Source organism: Culex pipiens, chromosome 3 (assembly GCF_016801865.2).
Source record: "Culex pipiens pallens isolate TS chromosome 3, TS_CPP_V2, whole genome shotgun sequence".
Lineage (NCBI taxonomy): Eukaryota > Metazoa > Arthropoda > Insecta > Diptera > Culicidae > Culex > Culex pipiens.
This window is the reverse complement of record NC_068939.1, coordinates 64072809-64091995: the sequence shown is the minus strand read 5'-3', so window position 1 is coordinate 64091995 and position 19187 is coordinate 64072809. Positions and strand designations below refer to the sequence as shown.

Below are 19187 nucleotides of genomic sequence, written 5' to 3'. Positions count from 1 at the left end.
AGATGCTTTAAATAACAGCAACGACACCCCTATAACCACGCTGAAACCCTCTCTTTACAAAATAAGACTCACCTTCTCGATATCGGCGATGGTATCCTTCATCTGGTACAGCTTGCCCGTCTCATCGTCGCCGGGCGTCCCGGCCGGACTGGCCGCCGGTGCCGCTGCGGCCAGCTTCGCAGCCTTGGCGTTAAACACCGCCAGGTCCGCCTTGATCTGGTTCTTTTCCTTGCGCAGCTTGTGGATCTCCACGACGACGGGCCGGATCGAGCTGTCGCTGGTTTTGTCCCCGTGCGCCGGCCGGAAGCCGTTATCCCGCTCGAACCGATCCTCGTACGAGTTGAGCTTCTTCTTGAGCGTGCTCAGCTTCCGGTTGATGGCTTTGATGCGCTCGTCGAACATGTTGTTCGCTTCAGGGACGATTGGTTTCTGGGCGGCCTCCGGATGCAGATCCGTGCTCCGGTAGCTGATGTGGTGCTTCATGGTGGCATTCGGCGGTAGACTGCGAACCTCGCCGAACCCGCCCATCTTGGTGGCGTGCTCGAAGTTGTGGTCGGCAAAGCGCTGGCAAACGACCGGACCGCTGTCATCCTGGAACGACTGGTCCCAGGGCAGTTGCTTCTCGCGCGGCGATTCGTTGCCCTTCTCCAGCAGGTTGTTGTCATTAAAATCTGCGAGAAGTCCTGCGTCCGGTTCCGGGGTCTTGTCCCGCTCGGACGTCTTGTCTCGCTTGTCATACCCGCGACGCTCGTGCTTGATCGAGTGGTGGGAATCGTGCTTGGAGTAAAAGTGATCATTCCCGCCGCCGCCGCCACCACTCTTGTCCTTGCCCGACGACGAAGAATGCTTCGAGTGTTTGGTGCGGTTCCGCGGTGACACCGACTTGCGACCCGGTGGAGGTCGCGTCTTGGAGAATCGCTCGCAGTGCCGACGTCGCTCGTGCTCGCCGTCAAGCTCCGAGTCGGAGTCCTTGCGGGAGCGCAACACGTCACGGCATGGCGACAGTCGGTGCCGATTGTAATGGTTGTGATGGCTCAGATGGTTGCTCTGGGTCAGATGATGATGTTGAGGTTCGGATTTGGCCGTGGTCGTTTGACCGCCATCGACTTCTCGGCTAGCCGCGCAAAGGCTCTCACTGCCGATGAAGAACTTTTTCAGATTCTCCGAACTGTTCTTCAGATTCTTCTCGAAAATTTGCTGCTGCTGTTCCTCCTCCAGCTGCAGGTGCTGCTCCTCGGCAGCTTCCTCGATTATGTTCTCCTTGTTGACGCTAATTTCGATCAGCGGCGCGGGTTTCTTAAAGTCCTCGTGCGAGGACACGCGCCGAATGACCTCGCCACAGTTCGGCAGGTGCTCCTCACTGTTTGACCGGATCAGCTTCCGGTCCTGGCTGATGGACGAAGTGCTGTCCTGGCGTTCCTTGCGTTTCCGACAATTTTGCCACTCGGATGAATTAATTAGGTTGGGCAAATACTGCGAAACCGACGATATTGCTCCATTGCTGTCACTGCTGCCGCCATGCTGTTGGTGCTGCTGCTGCAGGTTTTGCTTGCCGCCACAGTCGCCGCCGCCGTTACCGCAGTTACCGTTGTTGCCGTTGTCACATCCTTCATCGTGTTCCGTTTGCGCCGAAGATAAGCTGGCCGTCGTCGGGGAAATTACTGTTGTGAGACGACTAAGGTCGTCTTCATTCTGTCCCAGTGAAGGGCGACGCATGCCGCACTGGAAGGAGAAGGAGAAAAATTTGGAATTAATATTGCGGCATTGCAAAATTTTTAAAAATATGTAATTTGATTATTTTTTTCTGTATTCATATTTTATTTTTATTATTTATATTTCAGAGATCAAATGTATATACCTGTGGGACTTTTGCATCATCAGTTTGTCCATTTAATTTTTCAAAGAAATTTGGCATATTGAAAGAATTTTTGGTCGATTTGGTGTCTTTGACAAAGTGTTTAGTATGTAGGGGAAATGTATGTATGTATGTATGTATGATCCCCATACCCGCAGGCAACTTGGTCCCGAAACACATGTGAGCGCTAGGTGAACAATTCGATCATCTTTTACTCCGTAATCTGTACACCCACGTGCATAAGTTTTTTTGCACGAATTTTAATGCTACAAATACCGGCGCATAGATCAACATGGTTCCCTCTTCCCTCCCCAAGCGCCGGAAATTTGTAGCGGATGTAGGGACACTTCGCATAGACGCCCTTGCTCCCATCACGTCACTGAGGGTATGGAGCGACGAAAAATTAATAAGCATGCCCCCTCAGTCGAACCTTCATTAGAGAAGCAGGCAATCCACAACTCACAGCGAACGACCGAGGGAACACCCTACCGCGTAAAGTGTTTAGTATGTAGGGGAAATATACCATTTCTCAGCCTATTTCTATTATCGGCCTATCAACACCTTGATCATGAATTGCAGCTTTCATTAAGTGTTTTTGACTGTTCCAAAGTAATAAATAGCTCAAACAAAAGTGAGCAAGCAACTCTCCATTGTTAATACATCTGAAAATGTTGATTTAATAGCGCAAAACGGCAAAAGTGTTGAGAATTGGTCGAACGGCTTAGACTGGTTATAATGGGTATATTTCCCCTATGCAGTATGAAAAACTGCACAGGAAAAAAATGATAGGCTGTAAATGTTTTTTTGCTGACTTTCAAAATCACTTTTTGTTACTGAAAATTGATTTCCAAAAAAAACACTATTTTCAGTTGCAAAGTAACCGCCGACAATACAAGTCGCATTCTCAACACCAGTCCGCAGTTTGTGTGCGCGTCGCCGCTTCTTCAAAATGTGCACCGTAGACAAAAACAGTGTGGTTCTGGATTTTTGTCAACTCCAAAACCAACCAAGCCCAAAGCTTGTAAAAAAACTTCTCGCTGACCTTCAAATAAACCAAGAAAACTTGCGAGCATTGCAATTATGCAATAGAAGAAGAATAGCCGTGCTGCAGTTCGCCGATTCAGCAATGGCCTCGTCCATCATCGACAAACCTCTGGTATATCAGGGTTGCAAAATCCCGATTTACCTGGACAACAATGCTACGGAAGTTCGTGTGCTTGACCTACCTCTAGGCATAAGCAATGATGACGTAGTCAAAGTAATGAGTAAATACGGCGAAATTTTAACCATCACCAACGACCGCTGGATTAACTTCTTCCCAGGGATCCCAAATGGAGTTCGGACCCTGCGGATGTTGCTGAAACAGCCAACGCCGAAATCAATCACTGTAAACAACGCTGCTGCAGCAGTGACGATTATAGGCAAAAAATCGCTTTGCAAACTCAAAGCAAAGAACAAAAAATGTGGGGATTCGAGTAAAAAGGTGAACCAAAAAAGCAGTACACCACCGACTGAACCTGAGCCAAGCAGCAGCAGCAGCAGAAAAAGCAACAACAGTAAACCAGACCAAAATGCAATGGAAACAAGTGAAATTGCCGAAGAATCTAACGATGGATTCGAGACCGTGCTTTCTAAGCACACTCGCAAATCCCGGAAGCGCTTGCAAGCATATTTGGACGCGGATTACGACTTAAGAACAAAACGAAGAGAGATGGCTAAAGAAGAAACAACAGATGAAGAAGATGAAGATGCCATACAAGCAAAATATTATTACAATAAGTGTTATGAGTTAACGGTTAAATCCTCGAAGGAAGAGGACGAAGAAAAAAGTAAAGAACTTGATAATTTAAGATCCAAATTTGCCCGTAAATATTTGAAACTAAGACAGAAATCGTTAGAAAAAAGGCATGGTATCAATTATTGAAATATAGCCAGACAAGTGATCAAAAACTTTGTAAACTTTCCTCTTCTACTATCCACCTTGAAGAGACGAATGCACAATGGTGTAAAATCTCTATAATAAATCAAAAAAAAAAAAAAACACTATTTTAAATTTTTGATACGTTTTAGGGATTATGATGTAAATTCTATGTATTGACGAAAGCATAGAATTTCCCATTTTGTTTATTTTTATAACATTGAGAATTGTACTCTTCATTCCCGATATATCGGTGATAAAAAAACAATGGCTAATTGCGCAAAACTGAGAATAAAAAAATTTCAATAAAAGGCCGTATCAACAAAGTTAATAAAAGAAAAAATTTAGAGAATTTTCTCTGCTTTTCTAGATTATTATTTTTTAGATTTTATTCTAGAAAACTAATAACCGTGATTTTTTTTTCAAAAAAGTTACCTAAAAAATTGCTCTATTTTCAAAATTATGAACTTTATCAAAATTGCTCTAATGTACTTTTTGATTGCAAATTTGATTTTCATTGAAAATGAAGTCAAAAACATGTATAACATTTTTTTCTACTGTAGAAAACAACTGAGCGATTTCATATATTTACTTTGAAAATCGGACTATTAGTTGCTGAGATATTGACGATAGAAAATGGTGGGTTGTTTGGGTGAGACTTAGAAAACATCAATTTTCCTGTTTTTAAACCTTTGCATTGCAATATCTCAGCAACTAAAGGTCGTATCAACAAAGTCCGAAAGAGCAAAATATAGAGAATTTTCTCAGCTTTTCAAAAATATTTTTTTCAAAACTGGGCAAACATGTGCACTAATTTTAAAAAATGAAAAACTGCGACTATTTTCAAAAAAGTCACTTAAATATGGATTTAACTTGAAAACGGTGCACTTTATCAAAATTTCACTAAAGTACTTTTTGATTACAAATTTGATTTTACATCGAAAAAATAAGTTGAAAAATTTTTACGACCAAAATTTCGATTTTTTGAAAAAAATCAGTATTGATTAAAAAATTCATAACTCGGTCAATGATTTTTTGCACAACCTGGAAATTTCTGAAAAGTTGGCATTTTATGTCCTCTAAAACATATCAAAAAATAAAAAAAATTAAAAATAGTGTTTTTTTGTAAATCAAGTTTTAGTGATAAAAAGTTAAATAAAAAAATCACCATTTTTTTTACCGTGTATTATTTTTTTCCAGTGTAGTCCATATCTTTACCTACAACTTTGCCGAAGACACCAAATCGATCAAAAAATTCCTTCAAAAGATACAGATTTTTGAATTTTCATACATCATTTTTGTATGGACATCTGCCAAATTTGTATGGAAAATTATATGGACAAACTAATGATGCAAAATGGCTTCTTTGGGCATACCGAAGGCACCAAAAAAGTTTCAGTCGGATTAAAAAATACAAAAATTAAAATTGAAGAAAAAAGACCGATTTCGTAGAGAATTGCTCAATTCTCAATGTGTGTGTGTGTGTGTGTGGTCCAATCCAATACCCGCTAGCCGGTAGCGAAATTATGGGAAAGTATAATTTGTATCAGACTTTGTATATGCCGAATGCTGATACAACTTATCTCAGTCCCGGGTATTAGGTGGTGATTGCCCTCGCGCTGCTTCCAACGACACAATTCAGAATGGCAGAGATCCTAGCGGCCCAATTCCGAGGTCGTTGGGCATTGTCCGGCCCCGCCTTAACATAGAAGCAAGCACCAGACGGATCCTTGATTTATCTTAAGACTCCCAATCCCTTCAGGCAAATCAGGGATCAGAGCGTATTTAATATGAGAAGAATACAACATGTTTAATAACCTTCAGATGGCCGACTGGTTAGAGTCCCAGACCATCATTCCAAAGGTGTGAGTTCGAATCCCACCTGATTCTGTTTCGTTTTTGTTCATATTCAAAGTTCCAATTCCTGATTCCACAAATTTCAAAGGTACCGACCGGGATTTGATCCCTGAACCTTCTGCTTGTGAGGCAGAAGCCGTAACCATTAAGCCACGGAGCCGGTTATTAATAGTACAATTCTCAATGGTATAAAAATAAAAAAAAATGGGAAATTCTATGCTTTCGTCAATAACAATTAATACAATGTTTTATAATCAAAAAGAACTTTTCGAAAGGGCTTATTTTTTGCATTTTCGAATAATAAGCTGGATCTTAAATTTTCAAAAAAAATTAACATTTTAATTTTTGATTCAAAATTGAACTAACGATCGAAAAGTATTTTTCATAATGTTGCAGAAAGTCAAGCTTGAAAAACTTTGATAATATTTTTTTCTATAAAGTTCGAAATGATTAGTAAAAAATTGCATAAAAAACACTGTCTCAAAAATTTCATATCTAGAAAATGATAAATTTGCCAAAATTATGTCATAGCTCTAAGGATATAACAATATACAAAAGCAAAGCAATCCACTTTAACGACCCCCGGGTCTTTTGTGGGCTCTGTTGCTAGTTTCTGCTCATTTCTAGGCGTCCGAAGGTTATGTGTGGTGAGTCACCCAAAACCTCTTTTACGCAAATGGACCGACATTTTACTTCCCCATCCGATAGAAGGCCAAGAGGATAAGGCGGGAATCGAACCCGCGCCCCATAGCAACTTAGGGATCGGCAGCCGAAGCCGCTAACCACCGCGCCACGATGCCCTACAATATACACAAGAATTAAAAAATTACATTTTTGCACATTTTTTTAAAAAGCGTTTTTTTTAGAATGGAATCATTTTTTCTTGGATTCTCCACAACTAAACAGTCCAGACTCGATTATCCGAAGCCTCGATTATCCAAAGTTTCGATTTTCCGAAGGTTTGTTTGAGACTTCGGATAATTGAATAACGAACAAAAATTTGTTTTCGCATTTTTTTTATCTTGTTTTAAACATCAAATTCAAATTCTGCGACCCCTTTTTAGTCAAATTTGAATAGTTGATTGCATATTGAATAATAAAATGCATTTTTTTTAATATTTTGTTAACGCCATATTGGCCGCCATCATGGATTTAAATTTTTTAAATTGCTTTAGCGTAATGTAAGGCTCATACTAAGCTCGACAATCAAAAACAAGACAACAAAAAAATAATAATATTTTTTTCGTGATTCGAATATCCGTATGAAATTTTTCAAATGGAATTTGTAAAATTGCTTCTTTGGATGTACCATTAGTGTATGCAAAGTTTGAAACAATCAATAAAAAATATTTGCTTTGATCTTAAATTTAGAACAGGTATATACATTTACCATGATGAAACATACATTTTATCATGATTACAATTGATTTTTGTTTGTCTCCCTCACATTTCCTGACAGTGTTGTTTTGTTTGTTTATTTATTAGTAGCGTAAGGGAACCCTTTTTGATTGCTTCTTTCGTATATGTCGCAGTAATACAACTTTACTTAAAAACTATTCCAAAACGCGTGTTCCCAATTTACAACAATACCTTTCAAATATCGTTCTTCTTTTATTTAAGAATTTCTGTTTATTTTATTTCTATTATTTCGGAACGTTAAGATATCCTACCTTTAAAATTACATAACATTTTTCAAGTAACTACAGCAATAATTCTGATGGTAAAATTGCAAGCAAAATCATCAACATCACCTTTGTGAGAAAATACATTACACACCGAATGCGCATTTTTTCTGCACAAAAAAAATACAAAAAAATAAGTATAATACCCAATATGTGCGTTACATTGAAGGTCAAGTAGGTTTTCGGGCTACAATATTTCTGTATGTAATTTTACATAAAATTTGATGAAATAAAGTAAAATTAAGCTAACCCCGGGCCTCTTTAGGACTTCTTGATAAGAAGCTTTTCTGAAATCCAATGCAAGTGACTTTGGTCGTGGTTTGATTGACATTAATGTTTCAGCAAAATCCACCTTGTCGAAAACGCCTCCCTCAAAACACATTGTTTGCCACGAGGCCCCGATTATCGCCGTCCAATTTCCATCTCTCTCGATTGTGTTTCATTATTTGCTAATCTAACGACGTCGATGACGACGACGACTTATTGCCAGCCCAATTTGCAACTAAATTACCGTCCTAGCACTTGCACTTATCTGTACTACGTCTGTACTAGAAGTTTCGTCACACGCGGGCGCTTGTTTTACTACACGTCCGATTGCATCTCAAATCGACTTATACGGGTTTGCTGATAATTGCCATTTTGTTGACTTTGTGGCCCACTAACGCTGCCGTATGATTGCTGGATCGTGTCAGGTTGATTGAGCTGCTTTCGTGAGACAAAATTAGGTGGGAAAGTTTGAGTCCAGTTTGAGCTTGATCGATTTGTCACCTACTGATTTTGAAGGCGGTCAAGGTGTGGGAAATAATCTGGAGCTGGTAACAAAATACCCCTTAAAAGCAATGTATTAGCCTTAAGTAGTGGCAGTTTCCACTGTCAAGGATTTGTACATTAGCCCTGCCCTCAGGAGGAACGCTCTCTCGCTAGAGAAAGAGAGCTGTTTACACTCGAGTCGTTGGAAAGTGCATTTCTGGATAAACAAGCAAGCGGCGACAGTATTTGCCGATGCGCTTCAGGTTGTTTGTTTGTACATTTGCTTGTTTCTAGGGGGGTAATAAATACGTGCCAATTTGCTAAATCTAGCTGCTCTAAGGGTTGCACTTTATTGAACACCAAGTGGCTCCATTTTGTTGAGGTTGGTTGAGAATCACTCTCTGAGAAATCTTCAAATATTATCAACAAATTATTTTACACCATACCAAATTTAATTGCTCCAAATTTCCCGAAACAAAGCCACGCGTCTCCTCCGATAAACACTTGAATGGCGCACATCTTTCAAACTGCTAATCACGATTTAAACAAGTCCTGAACACAATGCTATCTACTGCAAAGAAATGCCCTCGCATCAATCACGTTTTACTACATGCCAAGTTTGCAAAAATCACGTCCATCCATCAATAAACAGCCCACTTCTCGAAATCCATGTCAGTAGGTAGTATGGCACACCACTTCGAATTGTTGACCTGCCAAACAAAAGCACAAGTATTTGGCCGGCCGGCGTGGTTTCGCGCAGAAAGTCATTGTTTTGCACCAGGTTTGATTGGTTCGACAATCTAATCACCAACTAGGTAGTTCTTCTTGAGTGGTGACGTAGCAACTGCGTGGGAAATTCGTTTTTTGTGTGATTTAAATTATTATGCAAACTTGAGCAGATTTACCAATTCTTATCGCGCCTAAAACACAATCACAAAATTCATTGAAACATGCGATATTACGTCATAATCACCACAAAATTTCGGAGAGTTGCCACCGTCAAACTGCTCGAGCAGGAACAAACTGGTGTTGCCGGTGCTACCACAAGCTCTAATCAACCTGACCTCTAGAATGGGGAGGCTATCGCTTCACACCGCTGGACCTTTTGTAAGCTATTTTGGGGGCAGCGCTTTTTCTGCGTGTAAACATTTGGTTGATGGGCGTGATCATCGTAGAGACACGGAAAAATGATTGAATTATTAAAATTAAAATTTCATCGCTTTCATCAAAATAGCTTTTTTTTTAATCTTGAATTCGAAAATCAAAATAAAATAAAAACAAACTAAAATTTTCTCCGTGCAACACTTTATTCTAGGGTGGTGCTATTTTGATAGAACTAACCAAGTGTGATTGACAGTCTTTTCGGGGTGGAGCGGCGATGGGATTGCTAGCACGTGATGTAGCGTTGAAGAACTCGTGTAATCGTTTTATACATTTTTCCAGCGATAGTGATTATTTATTCATAGCTTCTACTACTTGCTACAATAAGACATGGGAAGGTGTTGTTGTTGGAGCAAGGACTGTCCAGGCAGTATTGAATATGAGAGGTACAGCTATTTTGGTAAAATAACGAGGTGGACCAGCCTCGATCAAATTGGTTCCCATTTCGACAGTTTAATTGTAGCGCGTGTACTTGATTGACGGTAGATAAGTTGGCTGGAGTAGATTAAATGTTAATGTCTGAATGACATACATTTGAAAAACTTTGAAGTCATAAAGATTCGAAAAAATAACTTAATTTTTAATTCAATCAATATTGGAAAACGCTAATTTTTAATGCCAGAGCCTCTGATTTTATTCGATACAGTCCAGACTCGATTATCCAAAGTTCGATAATATATTTTTCGTATGATTTTTTTTTATGTTTTTACCTTTTAATTCAAATTCGAACTATGCGACTCCATTTTAGTCAAATTTGAATGGTTGATTGCTTAAAAAATCACTAACTGCTTTTTACTCAGTATTTCATCACCGCCATTTTGGCCGCTATCGTGGATTTAAAAATTCTCAATCACTTCAGAGTTATTAAGGGGTCATACTTAATCTCGACAATCAAAAATAAGACATAAAAAAATTGTTTCGATTGAGAATTTGTTCCGAGGTATTAGGATAATCGAGGGTGGACACAGAAAAAAAAAGTTGAATTTTGGAATGTTGAAAATTTGGTAGGTTGAATATTACCTCTTTATTTGTGTAATATTACATAAAACATGTGTAAAAATGTGAACCTGATGAATATTCATCAAAAACTGATGAAAATTCATCATTTTCTGGGGTAAAATTTATCATTTATTTTGCCACAAAATCTGTCACCATTTCCTGATGAATATTACCATCATTTTTTTTTCTGTGGACTTTACTAACAAATTGAGGGTTTTTTTTGCAATTTAAAAGTAAAAGCAGAATCTTAAACTTAAACTGAATTGACACAAAGTATCTTCAATTCTATGTGGTCAATAAATCTTCTAATAGTGTTGAACAAAATGAAAATTAGATTTTTGTAATCTGAAATGAACTACACACACAGAAAAAAAAATGATGGTAATATTCATCAGGAAATGGTGACAGATTCTGGGTCAAAAAAAAATAATGATTTTAACCTCAGAAAATGATGAATTTTCATCAGTTTTTGATGAATATTCATCAGGTTCACATTTTTACACATTTTTTATGTAACATTACTCAAAAAAAGAGGTAATATTCAACCTACCAAATTTTCAACAATCCAAAATTAAACTTTTTTTTTCTGTGCAGCAAAAAAAAAAGTTGAATTTTGGAATATTGAAAATTTGGTTGAATATTACATCTTTTTTGAGTAATTTTACCTAAAACATATTTAACTTGATGAATATTCATCAGAAACTGATGAACATTCACCAGTTTCTGATGTAATATTACACTTTTTTTACACAAAATCTGTCACCATTTCCAGGCGAATATTACCATCATTTTTTTCTGTGTATTGTATACTTCATTTTTTACAGTAAATCATAAATTCTTATATTCGCTTATCTTATTACCTAAAAGAGTGTTTTTTTTTTTGTCAGATCTTATTTTTTTAAGCCCTTTCAATTACAGAGAAACCTCTTTTTACGCGGTGGCGTTACTTTTTTTGCTTCATTTATTTCTCTTAAAATATATAACATTTTTGCAAGCTTCAAAAAGCGTTTTGTAGATCTGAACAAAACCTTCAATTTGCTTTTAAAAGACTGCAAAAATGTTGCGTCGTTTCAGAGATATCGACAAATTCGAAAAACGTAACGCATCGCGTAAAAAGAGGTTTTAGCCATCGACCTTAACCAGAGTCGAGGGATAAAAACTTTAAAAAATATTCGCATCAGCCTCGGCAGAGCCTCGTTAGATAAATGCACGACTCGTGCTGAAAAAAAAAATAACATATCATTTGCGTCCAAATGAATTAAATTTTGCTCAAACGACAAGGATTTCAGATTTGTTTAACCACCTTAACTTGACTAGAACCAGCCTAATGTCAAAGAAACAAAATACGCACCTTAACACCTAAACTCCCAAGCTCGAGAAAAAGGGGGAGTTTCCATACAAATTCCCCCTTTTTCTCGAGCTTGGTAGTTTAGGTGTTAATATGTTTTGAAGGAACCGAATATTAGGCCATTTTCAAACTTTGTTTTTGCTTTCATATAGAGTTGATGTATATTTCCACTATGTTTGTGTTGATTTGAAAGTATTGAGGGAATCAGCATTGATATATGTGTATGAGCTCAAATCTTATCGAGGCTTATAATAAAAAAATATAAAAGAAAGCTAATGGGGGGCTTTCAATGTTTAAGAAAATTATTTGTTCTATAATTTGATTTTCAATATTTTCCATGCATCAGAATGAAAAAAGATTTTATGTTATACTACCAACAAATTCTTCAAGAACATGAATTTGAAATCAGGAAAGATCAAATTATAGTCCACCAGCCGTTTTGAAATGATCAAGTTCAAAAAAAATCCTGTGAAGATTTATGTGATATTGCTTTCATTTCAGAAAATGAAGAAATCTTATAGTTTCAATATTTTGATTAATATTATAATTCACATGGAAAAGCTAAATTTGAATAATGAATATAATTTGTGGAGTTTACATTTAGGTATCCAGCTTTTTAATTGTACAAACTGTAACAGCTTGATCCTTTATTTAACTTGGATTGTTTTGACTAATTTTAAAAATATATCTGAAGATCTGAAAACGAATAAACAGATAAACAGTTTTTTTTTTATCAGAATGGAAACAGGTAAAATTAAAAAAATGGCTACTAAAACTATGGCTATGAAAACGATTATAATTAGTGGTTTAAGAAAAGACCCCAAAAAATCAAATAAAAAACAATATATAATAATTGCATAAAAAGGCATAAGAGACACAAAATGAGCTCAGTAAAGATATTCGTAGAACTTATTTTAGAATGATACAAGGTTGAAAAAACTAATATGACTATCGCAAACTATTTGGAAATCTGATTTTCCATATAAACTTAGGGAATAAATCAAAAGTTCTCTAATTAAATTCAACGTTCTAAATACGATGCCATTTCTTTGAAAGAAAATCTGATAGTTATGAGCTTATAATACACTTAGACCGTTATGTAAAAACATGAAAATTGAGTCTTTTTGTAGAACAATGGAGACACATGGTGCTTCATATGTCTTCATTTTTCAAATAATGTGTCTCAGAATCCTGATATTTTATTCAAACTAATATTTTTTGCTATTAAAACGAAAATAAAATCTTCGCGTGTTTCCGTCGATCAATTTGATCTCCCCTCATTTGACGCAACGTGACTTTCATATTTGCAAACAAAGTCCATTAGGTTCCCTCGTTTTATTTCAATTGAACTTGAAACAATCTATCATTCACCCCTCCCTAAATGATCACTTACTTTGCTCTCCCACTGTCGCAGTTGACAGGCGTAGACGAACCGCTGGATCAAACCAGCCGGTTCACCCGGTTGGACACACAACATGACTCTTTCCTCCACTTCCCGCAGAGTACAGAGTTCAAATCACTTGGCACAATGTAAATAGTCCCGCCTCTCTTCCTAGCTTCACACACAAAAATGTCCAAGTTCAATTAAAACTGTCCACTTCACGTGTCAAGCAAAAAAAACCGTCGGCACTTTTGCTTTTTTGCGAAATTCGCGGAATGTTTATTTTTATTTTCGCGCCACGCTCCAACAAAAAACCGTCTTTATCACGCGAGTTCTCTCGAAGGAATGAGCGGGAGCAATCAAAAGCAATCCCTTCTCGCCGGTCGTCCACTTCTCACGTACACATGCAGAGGACGACGAAATACTACTTTCTGTTTTCTCGCGCGACTACTTGCGATAGTATCAATTTGCTCTCCGAAAAAAAAATAAGGCGCTGAAATTAATTTTGCACGACTTCACTGGACGCTTTTCGTGAGCGTTGTGAGAGATGCGGCCGCGATCTGATTCGTTTTTATAAGAGCTGCAACATTATCAACACGCACACACATGCTGACATGAGTGTGAAGAATATCACACAAGCTCGTCAACAAAAATGGTAAGAAACTGTGTTGAGGTAAGGTCTTATCAACGACTGACTTGGGGTTGTTGGCAGAAAAGGTTTCACTAATAAATCTTTTCTTTTCTTTCAGTTTCAGCTCTTGTTTTTATTTTTATCTAGAAAGAAGTTTAACACTAAAATATTCAAACTTTGATTTTAAGAAGCTTTTTGTATGTTTAGTAATGTGAAGAATAGGTAGAAATTCTGCAAGCATGCTGGTGTGAGACTTCATGCCTTATCAATGAGCACAGAATGAGGCTTATCACTATCGGAGTGATAGTGAGGGTGAATAAAAAAGATGATTCTTATCAGCCACTGTCTAGGGGGATTCGCGCGATGATTATCCCTCTTTGGCTCAAGTAGACCATGGGTCAAGAGGATTTGTGTTCCGGATTTGAAGGCAATTTTGCTTTCTGAGTAATTGATTGAGTAATAATGCTTGTTGAACAGTGCATTGTTTGATTGCATCAGGGTTTAAAAATAGAACAGCTTCAACGATAACTTAACTTTATTTCCTCTTTAAATCCTTCTCTGTTTTTTTTTTTTTACAAAACAGCTTAATTTCGAAGTTCCTTTAACATTGAAAATTTGATTTTCAATGACAACCTGATACACTTTAATTTGATGATTTACTTTTATGTCAGATAAATCACAATTTAGAAAAAAATCTTGCTATGTTTGTGCTGGATGAAAATAACCAAAACTTTAGCAACATATTAGTCATACAACAAATGTCAAAGATTTACTGTCCATCTGCAATCTCCTCTGCAGGCTCTAATAAAATAATAATTAACACATAAACACCCAAGCTCGAGAAAAAGGGGAAATTTGTATGGAAATTCCTCATTTTTCTCGAGCTTGGGAATTTAGATGTTAAAACCTCTAAAGGTAAGAAGATGTTTTTCGTGTTGGGCATGTTGGTTAGACGATAATTTGACCCAATACTAATTTTCCATCCTTATTTTTTTTACTGGAATCAGTTTTCATAAAGATTTCGTTTTCATTAAGTTTTCATAAAGATTGTGCACAAATCATAGTTTTAAATAAGCTAGTTTTTGCCATTCCACAGTGGTCCGAAACCGAAATCTAGCGTGACAAAATTGAGAGTGGCCACACGTTAGGATTTAGAGCTTTGGTGTCTTGGGGACAAATGATCAGGGTCAATAGGGGAATCTTTTGTTATGATGAACACTAGGGTGTTCCAAATTTTAGGGTGTTTCAGAATTTTTATTTTGGCGGGATGACGAGATAGCGCTTCGGTGTCTTCAGAAAAGTTGTAGGGAACAACATTCTGAGCAACTTTGCTGAAGAGCACAAAGCTTTATCTTCAAACGGGAAGTTTCTAGAGTCGTTTTTATAAATATAATAAGGTTCAGGTGTTTATGAAAAAAATAGTTTTTTGAATTTATCAACTCAGGCTTATGTCGTAGCGAGTTGGTGTCTTCTAGACATTTGTAGAGCACATTTTTCTTCCAAGAGAGCGAAAATCGGACCTTTTAAACGAAAGTTATAGCCAAAATACGACGAAAAAGACGCCATTTTGAAATGTCAATATTTTGAAAAGGTGGTGGAGTTTGAGCTCGCTCTTGAAAGCATCTGAAAGTACACATTCTAGAGTACATTTGCTGAAAATATCTTAGAGGTATTATTTGTCTAACTCATTTAATCTCAATTTGAAAATGAGCATTTTTTAATCGTTTTTTTACCATAACTTTTGATAGAATTGACCAAAATTCGTTTTTCAAGAATAAAAATTTTCATTTTGACATGCTCTACATTTGTCTACAAGGGCTCAACAATGTAAAAAATGATCTAGTGGTTGTAAAAGAAGAAACAAGTTTTAGCTGGCTTTGTTGAAAATTAGAGTGTTTCACGATATGGTTGTTTTAAAACTTTATAGAAATATTTTTTGGTATTTCTTTCTCTATTCGAAAGTTTGTGGGCATGCCAATCCAAGCAACTTTGTCGAAGACACCTACATTTTATCTCCCGGATTTTAAATTCCCGGAAGTTTCGACCATATTTCCCGGGATTCGAGAGGCTCAAAAATTGCTGATTTCCCGAGAAATTTGTCACAGGAATTCACTCTCTAGAGCAAACCCTCAAACATCAGCTTTTTTAACGTAGCAATTCAGGGTTGAGTTTTAGAGAAAAGTGATGTTGTGAACACTTTTACAGCTCCAAAAAACATTTTCGTCTTTGAAAAATCAATTTTGGACTTGAGGGTTAAAAGTTATGCACCACGTTGCATTCGAAAAGGAAAATCTAGCATTTCAAACGCTTAAAAAATCTCAGCGGTATTTTTTTTTTAAACTCAAGACTTCTTCATTTGAAAATGTACAATTTTCAAGAAAAAAATGTATGGAACCACCCAAACGAATTTCAAAAAAAAATGGCTAACGATATGTTCTTCCATGTAATTTTGATCACTGAACCTGAATCTGCCCTCAGAATTGAGCCAAAATATCAAAATATTCTTTTTTGGTCATATTCTGGGTTTCTATAAGTATGTATGATGATTTCACTATATAAATATTAGGAAGGCTCCAACCACCTAGAGGTGAATTATGAAACAGTTTTTAAATTTACATCAAATAGCTAAACCGCATTTAAGCATTTTTTAAAAATATATTCATAGCTTATTTTAACATTAGCAATTTTTAAATAACTGTCTTGAATAAAAAAAATCTATACATATATTTTTTTCCAGGATGATCAGAACTTTTTTAAAATTTGATATTTTTTATCGGATTGTTCAGAAAATTTTACCACAGTTTATTTGTTTGACGTTGAATATCGGGTCAATACTTTCTATGATAAGAATGATAGAAAAAGGTCCACGTGGATTATGGATGGCCCCAAAATATTGATTGCCTTTTCCGGGCCATAGCTACAAAATAGTTGTTTTTTATTCTTTTAAAATTACAGAAAAAGGAAAATTTTCAGAAAAATTGTTTCTACACGAATCGATTCTGGCTCCTTTGGCCAGAATTTGATGCCAAATAACAAAAAATAGAAATAATCGAGTGCCGAAATTCTTGAGAACTGCTCTAAAACTGTAATTATTTCACTTAGGAAACGCCCCCAATTATAAAATTCTTTCAAAAAGCGCAACGTCTAACAACTCGCCCTGCTGAAACGTTTTAATTATCCACAAGTAAAATGCTAAATGGCGTGTGCAGTGATCCCTTTATCAGCACTCGCAGTACAATCGTGGTGGCACACACAGGTGAAATGTAAACAGACTGTGCCCACTTAGAATAGGCCCATTATTACACACAGTCGCACACTGAGGGAGAGGGTTTTGCTGAGAGTTAATGATACGTGATAGTCGTTCCGGCGGCGTCGTCGTCGGCATCACCGGCGACAGCTTGACTTGATCTGACCCAAACTGACTCATTCCACCAGACACCGGCTGGCTCAGGGTACATACACACATGCCAAGCATTCCCGTCCAAGTGCGACGTTTTGCACATTTGCACTCATTTTCTTCTCCCCCCCTTTGAGGGAGATAGGAGACGTCAGCTGAAAAACTGGCGCAAACTGACTGTTCTCTAATCTTGGGATGGGTTGTTGTGTGTACTCATTGCGAACTCATGTGGTAAAGGACTAAACTGATCAATACAAATTTGTTCGTATTTTCAAAATTCAAAATAATACTAATCCAAACCCGGAAAAGCTTATAATTAAACTTGGTTCTTTATCAAAAAACAACATCTGTTCTAGATGTTATACAATTTGTGTACAACAAGCAAAAAGTCGATAAGATAAACTCAGATTGGTTCACCCAGAAAAGGCACGTTCTGGAACAATGCAAACGAGTGATATTTTACAGTAAACAAATTGAAAGTGGTCATATTTCTTTGACGGAAATTGCGTAGCAAGTGTCCTGCTGCAAAACAACTGCGGGGGGTAAAGATAGCACCGGTGAACAGGTGCTAACCAGCTGGGTACAGCTCAAACCGGGTTTCTCGTACATCCAGGTAGGAGCTTGAAGTCAGGGTGTTGATATAAAATAGCTCTCCAAAGCAGTTCTAATGAACGGCTCGTGTGTGGTGGATCTTTTCGGACTTTTGGACGACGTGCCGTTCTAATATTTGAGGGAGATGTTAGACTTGGATTAGCAACTGGGTGGTAATTGTGTGAATGACTTTGTCGAGGTTTCCAAAGATAGTAGCACCCCAATCTCATTTTTTTTTTTGCGCAGTCGTCACTCCAGACATCACGAGGGGGCTAGTAACACCTACGTAGATGCGAATTAAATTCCAAAATATTGGAAATATCTAATAAATGACGATTGGATCAATTGTGCAACGAAATCCTCAAAACCAACCAATGCAAATCAAAGTATTGGCTTAAACCTTTCTCAAGGCTTCGCCCAAGGTCTTCGCGCGTTTATAAATAAACGAAACATTATGCTTTTCCTGGTTTCCACCAGCTTTCACCACTTCAAAAAAAGGGGGAGGGAGTACTTATTTTCAACGTCAATGACGGTTCATTATCCACTTGTGTGAGCTCCTGAAACACCCACCCAGGATGCCCGCCCCCAGGGAGTTGAAAACGGGGGAAATGCAGTGCGGTTTCTTAGCTGTGGCAATTTATAAACTGATTTTGCTACTCAGCACGAACAGCCGCAGTCTTAGGGTGGTGACGATTTATAAAAAGCTTCTAAGCTGTGACAAACGCGGTGCTGGCCAATTTTTGTAGCTCAAATATTTTATTGTAAATATTTTAAATTCATAAAATATATCAATTTAAAGATTGAAAGAACTGCCAAAATAAAAAATAAAATGTGGGCCAACTCACACAGCAGTTGCCCCGACCCCTCTTCGATTTTCGTGAAACTTTGTCCTATGGGGTAACTTTTGTCCCTGATCACGAATCCGAGGTCCGTTTTTTGATATCTCGTGTCGGAGGGGCGGTACGACCCCTTCCATTTTTGAACATGCGAAAATAGAGGTGTTTTTCAATAATTTGCAGCCTGAAACGGTGATGAGATAGAAATTTGGTGTCAAAGGGACTTTTATGTAAAATTAGACGCCCGATTTGATGGCGTACTCAGAATTCCGAAAAAACGTATTTTTCATCGAAAAAAACACTAAAAAAGTTTTAAAAATTCTCCCATTTTCCGTTACTCGACTGTAAAAATTTTTGGAACATGTCATTTTATGGGAAATTTAATGTACTTTTCGAATCTACATTGACCCAGAAGGGTCATTTTTTCATTTAGAACAAAATATTTCATTTTAAAATTTCATGTATTTTCTAACTTTGCAGGGTTATTTTTAAGAGTGTAACAATATTCTACAAAGTTGTAGAGCAGACAATTATAAATATTTTGATATATAGACATAAGGGGTTTGCTTATAAACATCACGAGTTATCGCGATTTTACGAAAAAAAGTTTTGAAAAAGTTGGTCGTCATCGATCATGGCCGTTCATGGTCACCCGCGACAGACACGGACGACGAAACAAAGAAAAACGCAAAAAGTTACTTTTTCAAAACTTTTTTTTCGTAAAATCGCGATAACTCGTGATGTTTATAAGCAAACTCCTTATGTCTACATATCAATTTTT

At 37.3% G+C, this 19187-nt stretch overlaps 1 protein-coding gene across 3 annotated transcripts in view; it reads right to left on the bottom strand.

The window, feature by feature from the left end:
- LOC120418550 (protein FAM13A) overlaps positions 1-19187 on the bottom strand; it is a 74663-nt gene that overhangs the window by 10260 nt on the left and 45216 nt on the right. For 2 of the 3 annotated variants that reach the window (XM_039580983.2, XM_052709320.1), the window contains exon 3: positions 73-1722. In XM_039580983.2, coding sequence (XP_039436917.1) covers positions 73-1716 — 1644 coding nt within the window. In that variant the 5' untranslated portion in view covers positions 1717-1722. Of the gene's footprint in view, positions 1-72; positions 1723-12963; positions 13482-19187 lie in introns of those variants that run through there. The other variant, XM_039580982.2, reaches the window with a different exon arrangement.